Source organism: Alligator mississippiensis, chromosome 1 (genome assembly GCF_030867095.1).
Source record: "Alligator mississippiensis isolate rAllMis1 chromosome 1, rAllMis1, whole genome shotgun sequence".
In the NCBI taxonomy this organism is placed as follows: domain Eukaryota; kingdom Metazoa; phylum Chordata; order Crocodylia; family Alligatoridae; genus Alligator; species Alligator mississippiensis.
This window is the reverse complement of record NC_081824.1, coordinates 229,967,792-229,989,508: the sequence shown is the minus strand read 5'-3', so window position 1 is coordinate 229,989,508 and position 21,717 is coordinate 229,967,792. Positions and strand designations below refer to the sequence as shown.

Sequence of the window (21,717 nt, the reverse complement as noted above, 5' to 3'; positions counted from 1 at the left end):
ATAAACACCCAAAGTGACTTAATTCAGCAACTGTGAGCAGCTCAATATATAGACAGGGGAATCATAGAGTCACTAACATGACATTGTTCCAACCATTCTACCCTTCTATTGCTAAATAGAAAGGAAAGCTTTTGCCAATACAGTTCATTCTGGTTCATGGAAGTACTGTTTACTGGTACAACTGTGTTTACACTGAGGCTTTTCCCAGCATAATTGTAGTGCTAAAAAGTCACATCCATTTCCAGTTCAGTTGTGTCAGTAAACATCTAGTGTGCATCGACCCTTAGTCATTCAAGTTGCCCACTGCCCACAGGATTACTCACATGAAAAATGCTGTTCCTGTCATACTTTCAGCTTACACACACTTTTCCACAGATAATTCCTCTTTGTGTGATATTTCTCAATGCTAGGTAATTGTTTCATTTTGTTTTGAAACTTTGTGGTAACTCAAACAAACTGAGTAAAGCAAAACTGTGAGGTTGCTTCAGTATTGGGAGAGCTGCTCCAATATTTATCCGGCAGTTGGCCACTAACAGCTTCAAAATTACATAATGTATATCTCCAGTATTGTTTTAGGCACTAACATGGAGCATGAGTGAACACAGAATGGTAGACAGCCAGATTTGGAGTAAGGGAGTTATTTTCCCTCAAGTCAAATTGGCAGGGGCTATGAGGAGGGGGAGGTTGCCTTCTTTTGTTGTGTGGGTCATGACCTACTTCCCAAGAACATCAGGAGATATTTTACCTAATGAATCCAACCCAGAAACCATTGCTGGGGTCCAATGTATAGGCAGCTTCCTCAGTCTCTCCTGCTTTATCTTTCTGAAGCACATTGCAATTTTTGAGGCCTTTTGATTACGAAGTGTTAGAGTGTTCTCTGTGGTCTGCAGTGTGCATGGTAGATCAGGGCAAAGGAGTGGCTGTTCTTGTGGACTTCTTGGACTTAGTTGACTTAGTGTCCATCATGTAGTCACCTGGAATTGCAGAGGGCTGGACTCAATAACCCAGGTGTTCATTTCCAGTCCTATATTCCTGGGGGTTTTTTTACCCACTGAAGCCCAGTTATGTTGTAGGAGCCCACTAGCTGAGCCTTCACTTTTCTGGGCACTTAGGAGTAAGAGAATCAAAAAGGGGAAGGAGAGATTACATTTTGATCTGCATGGAGTATTTTTCAGAGCACTTATTTCATAGATTTCATAGACATTTGGGCTGGAAGAGACCTCGGAAGATCATCGAGTCCAGGCCCCTGCCCCAGGGACAGGAAGTCAGCTGGGGTCATAGGATCCCAGCAATTTAAACATCCAATTTTCTCTTGAAGGCGTTCAAAGTAGGTGCTTGAACCACATCTGATGGCAGGCTATTCCAGACTTTGGGGGCTCGAACAGTAAAGAAAGTCTTCCTTATGTCCAGCCTGAAACGGTCTTGCAGTAGTTTATAGCTGCTCGACCTCGTCATGCCTTGGGGCACTCTGGTGAACAGACGTTCCCCCAGATCCTGCTGGACACCCCTTATAAACTTATAGGTGGTCATCAGATCACCCCTGAGCCTGCGCTTTTCCAGGCTGAAGAGTCCCATAGCTCTCAGCCTGTCGTTGTAAGGTCGGTTTTCCTGACCTCTGATCATGCGCGTGGCTCTTCTCTGCACTCTCTCAAGCTTCTCCACATCCTTTTTGAATTATGGAGCCCAAAACTGGACACAGTACTCCAGCTGTGGCCTCACCAAGACCAAGTGCAATGGGAGAATGACGTCCCGGGATTTGCTTGAGAAGCTTCTATGGGTGCAAGCCAGCGTTTTGCTCACTTTACTAGCCACAGCATCACATTGAAGGCCCATGTTCATCTTGTGGTCAGTGATGACCCCCAAAGTCCCTTTCATCCGTAGTGCTAGCCAGGATAGCACTGCCAAGCCTATAAGGATGCTGCAAGTTTTTCCTCCCAAGGTGGAGAACCTTGCATTTTTCAGTGATAAACACCATCAGGTTCTCGTCTGCCCACTTCATGAGCCTGTCAAGGTCAGCCTGGATCACCCTCTTGTCCTCAGGTGTGGATGCTTTATCCCAGACTTTGGTATCATCGGCAAACTTGGCCAGTCTGCTTCCGACTCCAATGTCCACATCATTAATAAAGATGTTGAACAATATGGGTCCAAGGACAGAGGCTTGAGGGACCCCACTGGTCACAGGGCACCACGATGATTGACTTTCTTCAACCACCACCCTCTGGGTCTGATCACGAAGCCGATTCCCCAGCCAGCAGATCGTGGTGGACCCAAGGCCGCAGTTGGCCAGTTTCGCCAAGAGGTGGTCATGGGATACCAGATCGAAGGCTTTTTTAAAGTCAAGACATACGACATCAATCTCCTCTCCCTTGTCCAGGTGATAGCTCACCTGGTCATAAAAGGAAATAAGATTGACCAAGCAAGACCTACCCACAACAAACCCATCCTGGCTATCCCTCAGGATGTTGCCATCGGCGAGTCCTTTAAGGATGGCCTCTTTGATAATCTTTTCTAAGACTTTCCCTGGGATAGAGGTCAGGCTGATGGGCCTGTAGTTTGCTGGATCCACTTTCCTCCCTTCCTTGAAGATGGGCACCACATTGTCCTTCTTCCAATCTTTGGGCACTTCATCAGAGCGCTAGGAGTTCTTGAAGATCTGTGCCAGGGGCTGGGCTAGCCAGCTCCGTGCTAGCCAGCTCTGTGAGTACCCTGGGGTATAGATTGTCAGGGCCTGCTGACTTGAAGGTGTCCAGCCTCTCAAGGTGTTCCTTCACAAGGTCAGCATTGATGGAGGGCAAGGAATCTCCCTCACTCGGGCCTCCCTGCCCCGTGATTTCTTATTAATTACACTAGAAAGTAACACCCATGAGCATCTAGCCAATGTATTGTGTAATGAGTCTGGGGCTATCAGGGTGGAGTTGATAGCACTAGTGAAGTCTCTGAAATGGTTCCCACCAGGCCAAATATAAACTTGTAGCTCCCTCAAGAAGCACATCTAAGTTTCCTTACAAATTATAAGGTCCATCTGTTACCACTTGCAAGCAAAAACTGTTTAGCCATTTTGGGTTTGTATGACTATAAATACCTTTTAGGGCATTAGGGCTGTTGGTCCTTGAGGTAATAACAATCTAATAATAACAAAAATAGTTGCTCATAATTTGTGTTGTGGCAGCACCTGGGACCCCTAGACATGGGTCAGTACCCATGGCACTAGGCTCTGTACAAACAAAACAAAAAAGATAGTCCCTGCTCCAAAGGGCTTCTGAAACAGTTGAGTTCAGTGGGCTTAGGATTTGGCCCCCCACATGGACCATACTTAAAGGGGAGTGAGCAAGCATGTCTTTTTCCTCTAGTCACTCAGTCAAGCAGCAAGAGGTAGTTAGCCATGTTAGTCTGAAGTCAGGCAGAAAGCACCTTATAGACTAACTAAATCAGAGATGCATAAGCTTTTGTAAGCAGTAGTTTATGGTGATCCTAGGAGTATCATCCTAGGAAAAGGACCATACCCCACGCTACAGCAGAAGGCAAACCCTCCCAAAGTTTGTGCCAGTCTGACCTGTGGGAACATTTCCTTCCTGAACCCAATTTGATGAACAGCAGCCACATCTACACAAGATGCTACATCACCGTAGTGACAAGCTACAGTGATGTAGCTCATTGCTACGGTAACATAGAGTCAGCAGGCACAGACCGAGACGCTGATTCTACTGCACAGTAGCAATGAGCTCATTGCTACTGCGCAGTAGGGTCAGAAATGACCCATGCGCCTCTGGGACTGCACAGTAATGGTGGTTACTGCACAGTCATTTAGTACCAAATAATGGCACAGTAATAACTGTGCGGTCAGGTGCACATGTAGATGCTCTCAGTATGATTCTGAACAGAAGAACAGAAACTATATGGTGTACGTCTCAGTGGGATGACTACTTTTGAAACTGTAATCATTGTGTTAGTTGCTGTATGAGGAAATTCTGAGAATAGTTTTGATTCTACAATAAGGAACTTGAATCAGAGACCCGACTGAGATCTATTTTGAAATCGTGTAGCTTCTTTGTAAGGAGAGGGATCTGAAGTTGCAGCTTTCCCAGGGGCCCATGAAATTCATCTGTGTGGTTCATAGAGTTAAAGTTTTCAGGAGCCAAGCAGAGTGGAGGGAGAAGCTGATCAAATAGCGATCATCTCTCTTACAGCAACTAGTTCACAGGCCTGTGGGACGTGGGGAGTTGAGCAGGGATGGTCCCTCTCTTACAGGGTGGTTTGGAGAGTCTGACTTCCCTAGGTCTAATGCAAAACTAACTGTTCAGGCCACTACTTTTTAAGGGAGTGAGGATGTGGAACCCTGCCCCAGTATTGCTGTCAGAGGGGAAGCCTAACCTGTCAGCTGATTATCTCACCCTTTTCTCTAACAATTCTCCTCAGGGAATTTCCATCGTAAAGCCTCAGTGATTATGGTGGATGAACTGCTCTCTGCCTATCCACACCAGCTCTCCTTCTCTGAGGCTGGACTCCGGATAATGATAACCAGCCACTTTCCTCCCAAAACCCGCCTCTCCATGGCCAGCCGCATGTTGATCAACGAGGTAGGTGTTACATCTTGCTCTTCATACTGGGTCTGCCTCTATCCTGAGGTCATCTGCTCCCTCAGCTATGTTCAGACTGAGCAGGAACCAAAGGGCTTCTCTCTGCCTGTGGTAGAGTTTTTCCACCTTCCTTCCCACTGTCCAAGGGTACTCTTAAGCCATCCCTTGATATTTATCCCTGGAGGGGGGATAAATAGCCATGGACGAGGGACGGGGAGGTGTCCATTATTCCCCTTGGAGACAGTGCTGATCTGACTGATTTCACATGGGTTTCACAATACTGTGAGTCTACTGACTTCCCAGTTAATCTGAATTTATGCCAGTGTAACTCGGATCATAATCTGACTCATGGTCTCTATGTAAATACATCATACTCAGGCTTTCATTTCCCAGACTGACATTACCTTGCCACCCCTGCCAATTTACATTGACTCAGGATTTGAATTTTTCTTTTTTAAAACTGGTTTTTACAAAGTTTTGCAGAGCTTCAGAAATCTTTTCACTGAGAATCTGTAACTCTTCTTGCAGAGGCAAAGGCTGATAAACAGCAGGGCCTACACCAATGGGGAATCAGAAGTGGCTATCAAAATTCCTATCAAGCACGTCATTGAGAATGGCACAGGTCCCAGCAACTCTGCTGAGCGGGGAGTGAATGGGACCCGAAGAGATGAGGATGTAGCTGAGGCTGGGAACGAGACAGAGAATGAGAATGAGGACAATGAGAACAATGAGAACGATGAGGAGGAAGAGGAAGAGGATGATGATGATGACAATGATGGACCTTACACTCCTTTTGACCCACCGTGTAAGAAGCTCCCTGAACTTTCTGTGTTCTGAATAATGCAAGCTATTCCTGAAATGCCAGATAGCACCACAGCTGCATGTAAACTACAGCTGCTGCTCTAAAAACCACATCATTCTGAACATACTACTTTAATTCATAATCATAGATGTCTCAAGCTGGTTAAATAAATAGTGCCCCTTTTGACAGATGGATATAAAGAGAGAATCACGGAATCATAGAAAATTAGGGTTGGAAGGGACCTTAGGAGGTCATTTAGTTTAACCCCCTGCTCAAAGCAGGACCATCCCCAAGTAAATCATCCCAGCCAAAGCTTTGTCCAGATGGGTCTTAAAAACCTCCAGGGATGGAGATTCCACCACCTCTCTGGGTAACCTGTTCTGGTATCATGAGACAGTACCCCGTTAGGCTTCTTAACTGCTGCCTGCACCCAGACCTCAACTTGGTTAGGAAAACAAGGTGTGTGCTTACTTCAAGTTACCTAATGCGTAGTAAAATCCAAGGAAAGACAAGACAGCGATAGTGCAAACATGAGTCATCAGATTGAGGTAAAACCTACATTCATCCATAACCTTTCCCTTAGTTTGCTAACTTGTATGAAAATCATAGAAAAAATACCTTTTTTGCTTCCTGCTAATTTTCACAGGTAAGCTGACCTGAGATAGGAACACATCTTTTATTCCTAGTGTGGATGCAGCCGCCTGTTCCATTGGGAACCCTTAGAAACAGTCCAACTGCTGGCATTTTACAGTTACTTTACAGCAGAGTAAACAAGTACACATTGTGCCTATGGTGGACCCTCCCTCTATCCTCTTTATGCACTCTGTCAGCCATAAAGTCGGTGTGAATATGATTCACTCATGTGTTAAGTCTCCTTCATGCTATTGAAGATGTGTAAAGAGAACATGGCATACATGAGACTTCGGCCCATTTTTTGTTATGTTAGGACCTGATTCCCTTTTATGTGATAGCACCTTTACCTGCTTCTGGTAGTGTAAAGGGATCTTACAGAAAATGCATGTCCTATTTATTTTTGGGCAGAGTCTCTCAGTCCCTTTTTTCCAATCTCTTTAAAATTTCTGTCCTGAAAAACAAATCACACAGCTTGTGAGGCATATTGCTTCACAGGACTGGCCACAATAGACTGTTACAACAAATGGGACAGTGGATATGCAAAAAAAATTACCTCCTTTGCCCTCTTCATTCACCACATGCTAGGCCTGCTGCTTCAGGGAATCCAGGGAAACTGATGGGTGGCAACCCTCTAGTGGGAGAAACCTGTAGTGTTATGGATTAACTGGAATAAACAGCCCCTTAAAGGACCTGCTTCTGCCACTTCCCCAGCACTTTCCCAGGAAAGACCATCAAGGCCTGGTTGCAGCTGTCACAGGTGGTGCTTAAGCAGAGAAGTGATGTTCTCAGGATACTATCAAGAGGCCCCGTGAACCATGTCACCACCTCAGACTCCTCCCTAAGCCTGTTCTCTGCTGTGAAACTTAATAACAGCTAGGTACCTGGTGTGCTGTGACCACTGCTTATCACCCTTGCCTTGGGCTCTTGCTGTCTGCTTCAGCATACATTTCCCCTTTGCTTATTGCCCAGCTCAATGGGATACCAGCTCGGGTGGGAAATTACCATTTTCCCTTTTCTTTTCTTTTTCCAGCTGGCAAAGTTGAAATCCTGAAGTGGCTGTTCACCTGGCCACTCTGTTTTCTGCTGTATTTCACCGTGCCCAACTGCAACAAACCCCACCTGGAGAAATGGTTCATGATTACCTTTGCTTCCTCCACCCTCTGGATCGCAGCCTTTTCCTATGTGATGGTGTGGATGGTATGTATCAAGCAAGATGGGTCTTGCTTGAGCAGAAGTCTGTTGGCTTCAAACGCCACTTCCCATTGGTGTCAGGGAGCTTGGGATCAAGTCTTGCTTCCCTAAGTTTCCTAATAGAATCTTTACATTAACATTGAAGGTAAACCTTTACATTTTATTTACATTAAAGCTTCTTTACACTGACAGGCTGGGAGTGCAGTGATAGAGCAGTAAAGTGTCTTCCTTTGGCTCCAGAGGCATGAGCTCAAGGCGTGTGTTAGACTCATTCCAGGGACCATCTCCAGTTGACACCCAGGTGTAAAATGGTACATGGTTATTCAAGCAGCTGGATGCAATGCTTCCACATCATTCCCTTGTGCTGTAGTCTATAAAAACTTGTGAGCTTTAACCATACTGTCCCAATGGGTTGGGTGGACCTTTGCCCCTGACAGTGACAGGATGAAAACTTAACACTACTGAAGCCAAATTCCACTGATTTCATTGGAGCCAGTGAGAACTGGACCTTTTATCTGCTTTCTCTCTTTTTCCCTTCTTGTCCTTATGACAAGGAATTTAGCAAAATGCACGGATTCATTAGAATCTGTCAGGCCCATGCCATAAGTGCTTCTGCTACGGCCTCAAACTTACAGCCTTTGGGCTATCAGCCATGTTCCTTAGTGTCCCTACCACCCCAGCTCATGTCTTTTCCCTCTGTAGAGGAAGCAACTTTGAGAGGCAGGGCTCTTCAGTGCTATCACTCAAATACTGCACAAGCTGAGCCATGAACCTTAGCCTTCTGGCTGGCTGGGTTTGCTATGCTCCTGCTTTTCTCAGCAGGAACTTAATCTATCTCTAGCTTGTTATCCAAGTGGTTGAAGATAAAAATGAACCAGAACAAATCCAAATATAATTGGCCTGTTTATTGGCAAGAAGAGTCTTGTGTGCTTGTTGGTTCATTAAGCACCTAAGCTTGCTGCAGACCTCATCAGATGGCTGGATAGGTGATAATATCCCTGCAGTCCCACTTAAGATAATACTAATAACACAGCATAGATCATGTTTCTTTCTGTTGAGTGAAGTCAGGCCGTCATGTAGTTTTGGGTACAGAGAGGTGTTTTGAGGGAAAACTTGGCCTTGAGCCTAAGCATTTATTAGCGAACCTATGACCTCTTACTCTATTTCACCCTAGGATTTTAGAATCACAAGCATACATCTAACCTAGACCTAAAGAATCTGAGCCGGTATTCCTCACTGGATATTGGAAGGGCAAAAATATCTTCAGTTCCACACGCAGTTAATTCCAGGTGGAATGAGTGACTGATGTTGGGGGGTTGTTTTGTTTTGTTTTGTTTTTCTCCCTTCAAAACAAACACAAATCTGGCTAAAGCCCTAATTCTCTAAACAGTGGGGAAAAGTGACTATTCCCTTTGGTTTTCATTTGCAAAAAGATGAGGTGTTTTTAAGAAGCATCTATCCAAACTTTTTATAGCTGGGATACCATAAACCAGAGGCTCACTATATTGCTTCTAACACATGGCTCAGATTTCCAATGGAATATGGAGTGTGTGGAAAAATCAGACATAATCCAGAATCAAACTTTTCACTTCACTCCTTGCACTCCTTGCTGGTTTATAGCTTGTAGCTTAATTTCATTGCCATACGTTTAAGCAAGGTCATCTTCTATTCCATAAAGCATAGCAATTCACAAAATTCTAATAATTTATGATATGCATATTGAAAGCACTGAAGTTGCACAGTTGCATGCAGTGACTTGATGATAACCCCAGGAATGCAGTGAGCTTATATTTATCTTTTGCTTAGTTATTTAGCTATGGTTTGTACTGTAATAATTCCTGGAGCCCTCAGCCAAGATCAAGGCCTGATTGTGCCAGGTGCTGTAACCAACGTATAGATGGGGAGAGTTCCCTTCCTAGCTTGCAAGACAAAACCAAGAAAAGGTAGCTGGGAAGAGAGAGGAACAAAGAAATGAAGGGTGCCTGTAACCATGCGGGAACACTGTTCTGACGTTCTGGAATCCCAGCGCGTTGGAGCAGACTCAATTAATCATGCCTGCTGGAGTGTGCTAAGTAGTGCACTCCAGCAGCATCCGTGTCTCATGCATCAGTGCCTCCATGCTTCAAAATGGTGGTGAAGGGGCTTTAACTAACGCTTGTCGAACAACCTTTAGTTAAAGCACCCCCGCCACCATTTTGAAGTGTGGGATGCTGAATACATGAAAGCTGTGGGCACCACTTTAATTAGAGCACCAAACCTTGTTATAGACACTGCCCTAAAGCAATATAGAGGCAGGTTTTTTTTAGTGAATATAAGTACTTTGACAGTTCTGTTTATTTCCCTAGGTGACAATAATTGGCTACACACTGGGTATTCCAGATGTGATCATGGGCATCACGTTCCTGGCAGCTGGAACCAGCGTGCCAGACTGTATGGCAAGCCTTATAGTAGCCAGACAAGGTAAGCTCACCTTGTATATCAGCGAACATGGGTGTCAATGCATTGCAAAGTCATCTTTTATGTATTCAGTGTCTTTTAAGGAGGTACAAGTGATACCTGGACATACTATAAGAAGTGCCAAACTGGGTCAGACCAGCGGTCTATCTAACCCAATAAGCTGACTGCAATAGTGAGCAAGTAGTAGGTGCTTTAGAGAAAGAGTACATGAACAGGGTATGTCTAGAGTGATCTATCCACTGTCATACCCTCCCTGGCATCAATCGTCCTTGATTTAGGGATTTCTGAGGAAACATCTCTGACTGTTTTATTTAATAGCTCCCAATGGACCTTCAGAAAAGCTTTTCTAATAAAAAGGGTGATGTGAAAGAGCATCAGAAATCCTCCTGCTGCTTACTTTAACCAGAAGCGCCCATATAATGCTATCTCAAAAGATCCAAGATTGGGAAAGTGGGATAGGATTGAAGAAGATACCAGGACTTCCCAACTCCCCGTTAGTTGTCCACGTGGAAACGGGGGTGTTTGTAGTGTACCTGCTGCTCAGGTTCTGCAGTGGCACTCGTATTTGTAAGAGTTTGAAATGAGAATCCAGCAGGTCTGTAATGAGGTCTTTTCTTTGAAAGCATTGCCATCTTTGAATGCCTATGATGATTTGGGCAGTGTAGTTGGTTTGCATAACCATGCTTTAAGAATGGCATGGAATAGATGGAGAAATATGGCACAAAAGGTAGAAAGCCTCTATTCTTCTATTCTGGTCAGGTTCTTACATCTCTAGGGGCAGGTCTTCAGCTGGTGTAAATACTGCTATGGGCATTTACACCCACTGAGGAACTGGCCCCTGAAGTCTTGTGATAGTTCCTGCTAATATGGGAGGAGGAGGCTGATGTCAAGTAGGCAAGCTTAAGCATGGATGCTGAACCACATCCCCAGGTCCAAAGGAGCAGCAGAGTCAATGCTGAGTTGGCATACAGTCTTCACAGAGGGAACAAAAGATTGCACAAGCTAACTTGCTGTCACATGAGACTTCAAAGATCATTGCTGAAAACCTGGAGAATGTTTCAACAGCATTGTCAGAACAAAGCATTCAAAAACCTTATGAGATTGGCTTGAAAACCATGCGGTATTTTTAAACAGTAAAAAATGGGGGCATCTGCCTACTTGTCCTCAGGCTTCTGAGCCCCTTAGGCATACTCACATCCCTGTCCAGATTTTCTAGACAACCAGGAGGGCTGGGTTTTATTTTGTTTTTAATTAAAACTGAGGTTCTCATGACTCCAAGAGCTGGAGCTTTAAGAAAAACAGGGCACAGGCAACACTTGTTAAGAAAAGACCAAGAAACTATTTCTTTAGAAAACATCTGTTACTCCTATAGGCCAGTTTAGTGGAATAAGGAAGCATTCATTACTAAAGAAAGGCTAGATGTAGTCAAACTTAATTACATGCAGTCTGAGATAGTTAATATGTGAATATTCTTTACTGAAATGGCTCTGATTGCATTCTGTTTGTGCAGGGATGGGTGATATGGCAGTGTCGAACTCCATTGGAAGCAATGTTTTTGACATTTTAATTGGCCTGGGCCTCCCCTGGGCTCTGCAAACCCTGGCGCTGAATTATGGTTCATATGTAAGTCCTAAGTTTGATTCCTTTTTTTCTTTTTGGTTACACACAATACTCTTTGGGGCTTCTTTCATGTTCCCTGCCAAATAGAAGTTCTTTCAGTTGAATATGAGTGAACAAATAGTATTACCTGGTTATGACCCAGGGAAATTGTGGTTAATCCTCTGTATATAGTGCAACAACCTTTATTTTGTGTTGAAAGGTCCAAATGAAATAAGATATCAGACCGTTTTATACTGTATTTTGTTGTGCCTGCATATATACATGATAAAAAGCTAAGTTATTTAGTAATGCACCCAATTATTTAGTAACACACTACAGAGATAAAAATAGAATTTCAGAACACACCAATGAAGATGATCGGATAGGGACTAACCAGCTTCACTTCTGGAAAAGAAAATCATACCCCACACAACTATTAGAATTTTGGTCACGTCAACAAAATAGCAAATGAAAGAGGCTATTAAATTAGTCCACCAGGAAAGAACTAAATGTGTACTGTGGATCAGAATATAGCTAAAAGCTCAACCTTTTTGTCCTGCAGGCCAAAGGGGGTGCCCATTCCATCTGTGGGCCCAATCTGGTGCATGAGGCGGACACAGCAGGGTCCGATCCAGCTGTGTAAAGAGGGGCAGAGGCACAGGCGACTGGTAGAGGGGAGATGGGGGGGCATGTGCCCTCCCTGAGATTGGTCCCCAACTCGGCACCACTCAGGACTTTAAACCATGGCCCCACAGAGCCGGGCGGAGAGGCCACAGTTCCTCTCGCAGGGTCCACAGCAGCCGCAATTTGGGCCCACCCCTCCACCCAGGGAATGAAGGTAGCTTTACCTGTGTTCCAGCCAGTGGTCCGCAGTTGGTTTGCAGTTTCTGGTCCATAATTGTGCCCTCCTAAACTCAGGAGGCACCAGTCACCCCTGGGCAGAGGACAGCCTGGTCCCGTTCCAGGCACATGGTAGAAAGGGAGCATGGACCATTCCTGATCCATCTGTGTGGGAGTAAGAGAATGGGGCCCAGCCCTAAATCAGCCACAGGGAAAGGGGGCATGGCCCAGCCCCAGTCTGACCATGCAAGGCTTGGGAATTTGGCACGAAGCAATGGGTGTTGGTATTGCCACTGCTCCCCACCTCCAAATATCCCAACACACGGGGAGCTATGCAGGCTGGATGCTATGGCTCCATGGGCCATATTTGGCCTCTGGGCCAATGGTTGAGCACCCCTGGCTAAAAGGGAAGCAAGGCAAAGGAATGGATGGAAAGTTTTCAGTTTAAGAAAACTTGACCAGTAGAATATCCCAAGGAATTTTATTAAGATCATTGTTATTTAATATATTAAAATAATTAAATAGGGTAAATGGTGAGATAGCAACATTGGCAGATGACACACATTATTTGGGTGAGTTAAGGTAAGAGGAAAGTGTGAGCCTACTGTTTCCCCACAAGACCTGTCAAAGTCAGGGTAGCGTGATGACTAATTTTTTTTCCCCACAAAAGCAAGATAATGCACATAGGAGCAATTGTTTGAGTTTCTTCTTGATACTTCAGAGTCTTAAACTAGCTAACTACTGAGGACATCATTGTGGATAGGTCTGGGAAAATATCTTCTGAATGTGTAATGGCTGTCAAAGAAATAAACATATGAAAGTGTATAAAGAATAGGGTAAAATATAGTATTGAAAACGTTGTATTAGTACACCTTCCCCTGGAATACTAAGGTCACATCTGGTCATTCTCTTTCCAAAATTACATACTGAAATCATGGAAGAGGTTTGGCAGTGGTGGACCAGAATGATTGGAGGCCTAGGGACTGCATGAGAATGAAATTAAGATTGGTCCATTTGGCAACCAGATACAATGGTGAGAGCTTTTGGGGATAAAATAAAATTAAAAGTTGGAGAAGGTAAATCAACTTTGGAGCTAACAGAGGCCAGCAGGGAACTGAGGCGGCAGCTAGGACTGGAGCAGTTAGCCAGTGGGAGAAAGAAGATGAGGCTGGAGTGAGGACAAGGAATGATAGAAAGGGACAGGGGCATAAGTCTGTGGTTATGACCACTAGAGCCCACTTCCCTTAGCACCTGGATACAAGCCAAGATTTCTGAGTCTCAGCATTTCTTAACCATCAGCAAATAGTTTTCCAACTCCCTACCCTCCAAACTGTATGCCTCATCTCCCCCCTAATGGCCAGCCAGCACACAGAGCGGACAATGATCTATTGCTGCTATTAGTTACTCTGTCAGCTCAAGCAGCAGAGGTCTGTGAAATTCTCACCCTGTTGATAAATCTTGTCAAATGTACTATGTGAGGGCCTTTTTTTTTAAATTTGGTTTGCTTTTGTAAAAAATGGCTTGGAAATTGCACACAGTGATATATATTGAAAACCTGTTGAATTTTCAAAGTAAATTGCTCAGAAGTTAGGCAACAACAGAATTAAGCCAGGTTGCCCAGGCAATCTTCATTTGGCCCCTTGCCCATGACCATTATGTAGGCTTTACTAACATATATATAGTATTTTATGCACAGAACCCCAGCCTCATTCTGTGCACAGAACGGATTAGGGTTCTGTAGTTAATGGAGATGTCTGTACGACTGTATCTTAGTTCACTGAAGAAGTAAGAACTTAAGAAGGTGTGGAAATTAGAGACAGGGGACTGCAAGAAGGGAATGAATGGTCTTGTAATTTAGGGAGCTGAATACTACCCTATGGAGCTAGGATCTACCTGTCCCTCTACAATGGAGATCTTGTATGATGCTGGGCAGGCATGTCCATTAAACCAGACTTTCTACAGTTCACCACCAATTGTGTGGCCCTCACTTTCTGGGTGTCCAGCTTAAGACTACTATAGCTGAAGTGGAGAAGAACTGTGCTCTGAACAAAGTTTTAAATTCTTTGAAAGAAATCAAGCCATAAATCTCTCAAATTGGGCATGCCCATGTAGCAGATGCTGTCTTTATACCTCAGTTCCCCACCCATAGAACCCCTTATCTCACGAGGTTTTATGAACATAAATGGATGCTTTTGTAGCCCTCCTGTGCTATGGTCCCACAGAAGAGACCATGAGGAAATTAATAATTCAGTATTTGGATTAGGATTTCGGTAATGTGTGGTAAGCAAAGCCTAGACATATATGTATTAAATAACAATGCTACAATATGGAGCATCTGCTCATTCACTAAGCATTGTCCATCTTGTGTGCTAGAGAAGGTGGGAATAAGAGTTTTAGCCTGTGAAATGGATTCCTGCATGACTCTTTTACCAACCTTCTGGTTGGTAAAAGACAGTTAAGAACAACTTTACCCTCTACTGCTACTCTACTGTCAGAAACAGCAAAAGCCTCCTTCAAAGAAGCACGCCTGCCAAGCTGTTTGGAAATCACCATCACTGACCTAATCCTTCAGAAGCCAGCACTGGAACCTGCAAATAACTGAGAAAGCAGTAATCACAAATCTCCAACAATGTGGGACATCAGCCCATATCCTGAGTGCCTCACAGTCAAGTTTTAGAGCAGGACACAGCAGAGACATAGCTATTCTTTTGCTCAGAGATGACCTCCTTATGGCTGGGGACTCCAGTAAGATCTCCCTGTTCACATGACTGGACCTTTTTGCAACCTTTGACCCTGCAGCCACCCAGCACCCACAGTGTCTCCTTCCTCTCCAGCAGACCATGGAGGGTTGCTTTTCCTCTCATAAGACCCTCACCTGCTTGGTCTCACAGGGTTCTGGACTATGCCTGCTTCTCTTCAGCATCTCCACGAGACTACAGGGAATAAGATGCTTCAAGCTCAGCTGTCAACTGTGCAGTCATGACACTAACCTATATATCCCATTCTCTATTGATGTAACCACTGTCATTCCTAAAACATTAGAACATCTGCAGGAGACAGGCTGTTGGATGAAGTACAGCTGGCTCGAGCTTAATCCAGGCAAAACCAAAGTAATACTAGCTAAAACGTGAAAAATCTATTAAAATCTGGCCAAGATATGAACTCCAATTTCCAAAGACAACACACAGTCCTCCATCATCAATGCTGTGGAAAACCTTGAGGTCCAGTATGATTGTTTCCCAAGGCTGGGTGACCAGGTTGAATTAGTTTCCAAAAATGACTTTTTTCACTTCCTGCTTGCTGGGAAACTCTGCCTCTTTCTCCTAGGTGAGAATCTGGCAATTGAATTCCATGAATTTGTCACCTCCAGGTGGGATCACCGTCACTTACTGTATCTGAAGCACAACAGAAAGATGGTGCACAGGTTCCAGCAGGTACACAGTGCAGCCCCAGCTTTTTCTAAGGTTCTAGCTGCCAAAAGCAAATGAGTGTTTTGGTCTCTGCTGAATGGCAGTCAGCTTCCAAAGTCAGTCTAAGACCTTGGCCCTCATTGACAATTAATGGACCCAGCCCTAACCGCATGAAAGACTTGAGTATTGAGCTACAAACTGCTGCAACAGGTGAACTCAAGGAAAATATAGATTGCAGAACCAGTACAAAGCATTTGAGAGCTAAGGGCAAAGCATTCTTTGTAATGGGGCTCCAGTTCTGGTACCCTTTTCCAAAGGAGATAGAGCAGATTCAGTCTCAATCCCCTAAGGAAGTGAGGCAAAGCCTCCTTGAGACAGCTCTTCCACCATAAGTAACACACAATCCAATGCCCCTCTTCTATTCTCAAACCACTCCTCACCCCCATGCCATAATAAAAACAAAATAATTCAAGACTACCTGAAGCAGAGAGATGACCCTGTAAGAGAAGAAGAGCCAGAAACTTCATAAATCTACAGGAACGTCACTGTTGCTGTTAATTTTACATGGACGGGGCTCAGAAGCTATGGTGAAAGGTAGCACCTTAAAACCCAGAGAAAGAGAGAAGGGTCCAAAGGAAAAAAATCGTTATCATGCCAGTAAAGGCTGAAGCATAATGAATATGTATGAAGGAACCAAATTAACATTACAAAGGCAGTTTTAATGCCGGTCTTTACATAATTAGACTGCCTGACTTTACTACCTTAATTTATCTCTTGTTGTATATAGTATCTGTATAGGTTTACATGAAGATAATCATTCTATTCTATTAACCTATTCTGAAGTTGTAAACTGTCATAGCTCTGCTGAAGTCCTTGTAGCTGTTTTTGCCATCTGAGTATCTGCTTCTTTTTGTCTCATACTAGCCTTCATTCCTTATTTTCCTGGGCAGTGTAATGCTAAAGAAAAAATAGTAACTTTTTTTTCAGTGTCCAATTTCTTAGTCCCATGATGACCTTTATAAATTCTCTATGAAGTTGGAGAAATCATTTGTTATGAATGAAATTCCAACCAAGCATCATGTTTCAACTTTGTAGCTACCTTGAGAAAAATAGACTAACCCAGAACCAGACACAAAGCAAATATTAGCAGATTCATAGTAGGATTACTTGCAAGAATGAAAAAATGTAGGCTTCAGAAATAATTGCTGCAGCTGCTTGTCTCAACAAGCACTGTATTCGTATAGAGTCAGGTTTTGATACCCTTATCTGAATAGAGAAATGCTATACTCCATAGGATTCCTATTGAAATCAGTAGCACCTTTGCAAAATAAACTGCTCTATGGAGTGAACAGGGTACCTCAATATGGCCCATTATGACTTTGACAAACCAGAAATCCACTAAAACTGAAGTATGCAGATAACAGTATCCCTCAAGTTATGGTAGCACTGGAGTGATGTTGTAGCAGTGATTGCCCAGAAAATATGTGAGAAGCAATATTTTGTAGGTGATATCTTTTATTGGACCGACTGCATGATTGGGAGAGATTTAGACAACCTTTTAGATACAAGGCACCCTTCTTCAGGTCCTCTCACAATATACAAATAATATATTACATATACAAAATACATAATATTGTATATTACATAATATAATAAACATATTATATATGTATACAAAAATAATATAAAAGCCTGCATACACCTCTTAGATATGTTCACAGATTCCACCAAATCACAATAATGGGCCTAATATCCATTTATATGCAGTCTCTTTTCATCTCTCTTCTAAGGCCTATAAGCACAATTTACTCACTTGAAAGCCACTTAATGATGTTAGAATGGTGTCAGAGGGCCTCAGTATGAATGAGAATCAAACCCTATAAGTCACAGTTATGTTTTGTTATTTGCAAGGGGGAGAATGTATCATATTTACCCCAATCCCAGACAACCCTGAATTTAAGATGACACCCCAATAATTAAATTCTATACATGGAAAATTTATAAATGTGTTAACATTTTCTATGTGCAGAATCTAATTATAAGAGGATTATCTTAAATTTCTTTCCCTTCCCCCACCCCACACACTGCTGTAGAGGGGAAAGCAGTGGCAGGGATAGGCAGTAGAGGGTAGAAGTAGGAGGGCAGGTGGGGGTAGAAGGTAGGAAGTGGGGAGACAGTAGAGAAGCAAGCAGTGAGTGGGCTGGGAGACAGAGGTGGCAGAGGCAGCAGGGACCAGGCAGCACCTACAACTCCAGTCCTAACCCCGGTCAGGCCAGAGCTACAGCAGCCACCTGTCCCCCTGCCACTTTATACTCAAAGCTAAGAAAAGGGACTTTCTCCCCTCCCCATATTGAATGGGGAGGGGAAGGAAGGGGTTCGTCTTGGATTCAAGTAAATACTGGCCCCAGTAACATGGCCTCACTTCTTTTTTCACAGTTCAGGAAATTTGGAAAGTTCACTAATTTTGGAGATATTTCCACACACACAGTGAAGGGGTAGTGAAATGTGTGTGTGTCGTACTTTTTGGTAATTGCAGAAAACATAGAGATGATGAGTTGGCTGGGGCTAGACGAAGAGCATCTCAGCAATGACTGTGTTGATGGACTTGATTTTGAGAAAATGATTTTTCATCACATTTCATGCCATTCAGGAAGCCACGGCCATAATTTAAACGAATTTCAGGACAGCATTAGAGTAATTCCATTGTAAAGGTCACAGAAAATTGTACTTTTGTACCTCAAATGTACAGAAAATAACCAGCATGGTTTTCACATCTGATCTGTTTTTTTACACCTTGCCCCTGCTTCTCAGTGCTTAGCATAAAAATGCACAGTTCCATTATTTCTTTGTAAAAAGAAACTATCTGTGGTGTGGTAGCACCTATGAGGCCAAGTCATGGACCAGAGTCTCATTGTAGTAGGAGACTTTACTGACAAGACACAAAGATGGCCCAGCCCCAAACAGCTGACAACAGAAGTGAGATTTTTAGATAGTTAGCAATGGGCACTGTAATGGGAATAGTGGTGACTTAGTGTCATGTCAGATCATAGGTAGCCAGGTGTGGAGGTCACCTCAGAGCTGGAATAAGCCAGGATGTCCACTAATTGAGTCGGAGGTCCAGGGGTCAAGCAGAACCCAAGTTTAGGGGGGCTAGCTGGGTCAGGTATCCAGGAGGTCAAGCCAGAGCTATGTCAGGTATCCAGAGGGTCAAGCACAATGCGAGGTCAGGAGACTAACTGGTTCAGGTATTCAGAGAACCCATCAGAGCCAGAAGCAACACAGTCCAAGAGTGCAGCAGCCTAGGTACAAGATTGCACCTTGCTGCCCAGACACTTCCCCTTCTGAGTCAGTGGCTTATATGGGAGGGGGTAAGATGTTAGCTGACCTTAGCTGCCAGTCTGGTGGTAGGGAGTGTGAATAGGCCTAGGCCCAGATGAAGGGTTCTGGCCACGTGCATCTGTCCTAGTGTTTAGCTGGGGAGGTGGCAGACTGCGGTGAGCTGCTGTTCTGGGCAGGCTAAGGCCCTGGGTTTAGGGCCACAGCCTGACACTTAGATGCCTCTTAATGGCTTTCTATCAAGCACATGTTCTGCCCACTGAGCCAAGGGTTTTAGTCTCACTTGGACTGCATCTGGACACAGCAGCAGGAGGGTGAGTGGCAGTGGGATGGGGGTCAGTGAAGCTGTCACTCATTCCTCTGCTGCTGACATACAGTCCAACAAGGCTCTGTAGCTGGGAGTTTGGTGGCATGCACCACCCCAAAATTACCAGCCCCTTAGGAACCCTGGGGTCTGAGTGAAACAGCTCTGCAGGCTGCATCTAGCCCACAGGCTTTATTGTTGACATACCTACACTAGTCTGACAAATGTCTCACCTCAGGAGACCAATCCTTTCCTGCCTGACAGAGGCATATAACTCTCCTGCTCTCCCAGAAGGCATCCTTATGCATCTCCAAAGCGCATAAGCCCTGAATAGAGAGTTACCTATGGGCAGCCAGTAAGAAACAGTAGGCAAAAGTGGGGGAAGACTGCTACCATTCAGCATCTGACCCAGACCTGCATGCTACAGACCTACATCATCAGAGAATGAAGACCTACAACTACCTTTTTCCCCACAGCCTAGTGGTTAAGGCATTGGGTTCTAGCCAATTGGGCAGTTTCAATACCTACCTCCCACTTTCCCAGAAAACACCCTAACCACCAAGCTATGACCAGGCAGAGCTAAGACCTTCTTTACCCCTCATGGCGAAGCTGGGTTACTGGATGGAAGGGAATTCAGGAATCATGAGGGTAGAAGGGGAACAAACAAGGTGAACCCTGACTCTGTATCTCTGTATCTTGCAATTCCTGATAGGAGGGAGGGAGTCCTGAGTTATGCTCCCAATGTAGTTTTTATGCATTTGGGATAAAACAAATATTCAGCAGTGGGAGGAGGAGCCAGAGCTAGAACCCAAGGTCTTCATGTACTTTCAGTTTCCCAGTAAATCAGATGACTTCTGTAAGTGGCTGTTACACTATTGCCAATTTCCTGCCACCCAGGAGACCTCTCACGCTCTACAGTGACGCTACTGCTTCGTTTCCCGAGCTTCCCCATCATCTATTTTTTTCAAAATTAGGAAGTTGCAAATACAAATGTCAACTAAAGATGTACCTTTGGGTACTCAGAAATCAAGAGGTGTCAAAGTGAATATACACACTTGTGTGTATGCACGTGCACACACACACACACACACACACACACACATATGCTTAACTCCTAAGAAGAAGAAAAACTCCTTTGTGTTAATATTAAACTGGGGGTGCTGTTGGATAAAGCCACTGTAGGTGCTGGCAGACATGCAGCTCCCCAGTCTAATTCATGGTGCTTCACAGAAAAAGCTGTGTTAGACCAACCCTCCTGACCCAACAGTTATTCGCTGTTGGGTCAGAAGGGTAGGGGATCAACCTTCACTTTGGAGCTGATCCAGCAAGAGAGGCTACATGTCTACAACCTCTTCCTTTAGCCCTGCTTCCTCCTCCCCCACCAGCCATCCAGTGCTGTCTCAGGATGGGAGGGGGAGAAGGCAGGGGAGAGAAGTCTGTTCTGGGCTTTGCACAGCCTGCACTGGAGTTGGGTGGGGTGGGGGAGTAGACTGGAGCACAGGGCGGACTTCAGCCCAGCCCAGCTCCCAGCACACACTAACGGAAGTGAATGAAGGTGCTGCACTTTGGAGCACCTTCATCTGAACCCTCATGTATGAGGGTTTATTTGTTGCACGATTGGACACTTTTTAAAGTGCTCTGCAACTGTGCACTTCTGTCAATGTGTGGTTGTAGAGTGCTTTCAGTGGCTGAAGCTGATCATGCAACAAAATGTCACTTCTGTCAGTGCCCTAAGAGTTGTTTACTCTTCAACATACAGCGTGTGGGCCCCTACAGCCACTTCTGCTGCCGCACATCAAGAGAAGGTCTGGGAATCTATGTGCCACTTGCACAACTCATGCAGCAGGGGGCACAGGCGCATGTGCTACCAATGCAACACATATAGCTGGGAGGTTAGGACCTGTATGCTGCCAGCACCGCATATACAGTGTGGAGGCATCCTGTGGGCCTGACCCTGCAGCATTCAGCCCATCGTAGTGTATGGCCCTGGACCATGCCAAAGTTGGACAGCCTTGTTTTAAATGGAAGCAGTGCATATTACAGGGTGGCCACAATACTTCTTCAGTGACTGAAGTCCTCCAATGAGCTATAGGTCGGATGCCTCATTTAGAAGCAGTGTTGTTTAGGAGTACTGGGTCTCAAGTCATGTGTGTTCTGTTAGGTCTGCCACTGGCTTACTGCATGGCCTTAACCAACTCACTCCTCCTTTCTGTGCCTCTGTTTTTACTCCTGCCTTTAGTTTGTCTTGTTTATTTAAACTGTAAGTAGTGGGAGCAGGACATAGTTCTTATTAAGCACCTTGCACCATGGAGTTTCTATAAATTAAGAGATGGAACTAAAAATAAGCCCCAACAGGGTAACCAGCCTTTGGCTACAAGAGATGGCAATGAATGCTTCAACTCAGATTTATACATACATTTCATGTATCGAGATGCATGTATTGAAGCTTTAAACTTTTAGTATCATATTAAACATCTTATATGAGGAGTTATACTTTGAATCCTGTTGTGAGATCCAAAGCAAAAGTCTCAGTATAAAGGTGCCCTTTTGACAGAACTTTGACATTTC

General features: G+C 44.4%; 1 protein-coding gene across 5 annotated transcripts in view; it reads left to right on the top strand.

Moving 5' to 3' along the window:
• Positions 1 to 21,717, top strand: part of SLC24A3 (solute carrier family 24 member 3) — a 452,298-nt gene that overhangs the window by 393,806 nt on the left and 36,775 nt on the right. For all 5 annotated transcript variants that reach the window (XR_002091321.2, XM_019491036.2, XM_019491034.2 and 2 more), the window contains exons 11-15: positions 4,417 to 4,577; positions 5,106 to 5,382; positions 7,043 to 7,209; positions 9,549 to 9,663; positions 11,171 to 11,283. Coding sequence is in view for 4 of the 5 variants with exons in the window: in XM_019491036.2 (XP_019346581.2) it covers positions 4,417 to 4,577; positions 5,106 to 5,382; positions 7,043 to 7,209; positions 9,549 to 9,663; positions 11,171 to 11,283 (833 nt within the window). In the remaining variant the exon portion in view is untranslated. The remainder of the gene's footprint in view (positions 1 to 4,416; positions 4,578 to 5,105; positions 5,383 to 7,042; positions 7,210 to 9,548; positions 9,664 to 11,170; positions 11,284 to 21,717) is intronic.